This window comes from Bison bison, unplaced genomic scaffold (assembly GCF_000754665.1).
Source record: "Bison bison bison isolate TAMUID 2011002044 unplaced genomic scaffold, Bison_UMD1.0 scf7180017864148, whole genome shotgun sequence".
In the NCBI taxonomy this organism is placed as follows: domain Eukaryota; kingdom Metazoa; phylum Chordata; class Mammalia; order Artiodactyla; family Bovidae; genus Bison; species Bison bison.
Window position 1 is genome coordinate 2,729,039 of NW_011494720.1, and position 567 is coordinate 2,729,605.

Below are 567 nucleotides of genomic sequence, written 5' to 3' on the forward strand. Positions count from 1 at the left end.
GCGCCGGCCATCCTGCCCCGGGACCTCTGCTTCCCCTCTCCGGCCTCCCCCCTGCCTTCTTCCTCCAGGTCCCGGGGGAACCGCCGTCCGCCCTCCCGAGACCCAGCAAGGGGCCGCACGGCTGGACTCGGGAGGGTGTCGGGGGGTCCAGGTTGTTGTCCACCGCCCCCCACATCCCGCCACCGTCATTCCCCCGCGGGCCCCCCTTCTGGAGGGCGCGCCCCGCTCGCACCCTCTCCTCTCACCCACCGTCCGAGGGGCAAGGGCGCCCGGCGGCTGTCAGGGTGCCGTAGCTGCAGCGGCAGGAACCGGAGAGCGGCCGTAGGGAGCAGCTGCAGGGCCGCCGGCTCATGCCAGGGGTAAGAGAGGAGTCGGCCTCAGGTGAGAGAGCTGCTGCCGCAGGAGGAGAGCAAGCGGCCAGCTTCTCAGAGCTCTTATCTTGCAAAAGGCGCCAGCTGGTACTTTTAAAATCTTTGAATTTGGTGCCCAAATCTGCACGGCCCAATGGGGCACGCAGCTCACACGCGCGATCCAATGGGAGGGCGGCGGGAGGGCGTCCCCTCACTC

At 69.1% G+C, this 567-nt stretch overlaps 1 protein-coding gene across 2 annotated transcripts in view; it reads right to left on the reverse strand.

The window, feature by feature from the left end:
- The window catches only part of FBXO5 (F-box protein 5), an 11,413-nt gene extending 10,895 nt beyond the window's left edge, over positions 1 to 518 (reverse strand). Inside the window, exon 1 of one of the 2 annotated variants that reach the window (XM_010840839.1) lies at positions 250 to 518. In XM_010840839.1, the coding sequence (XP_010839141.1) occupies positions 250 to 352 (103 nt within the window). In that variant the 5' untranslated portion in view covers positions 353 to 518. The remainder of the gene's footprint in view (positions 1 to 249) is intronic. The other variant, XM_010840838.1, reaches the window with a different exon arrangement.
- Positions 519 to 567: the final 49 nt, after the last annotated feature.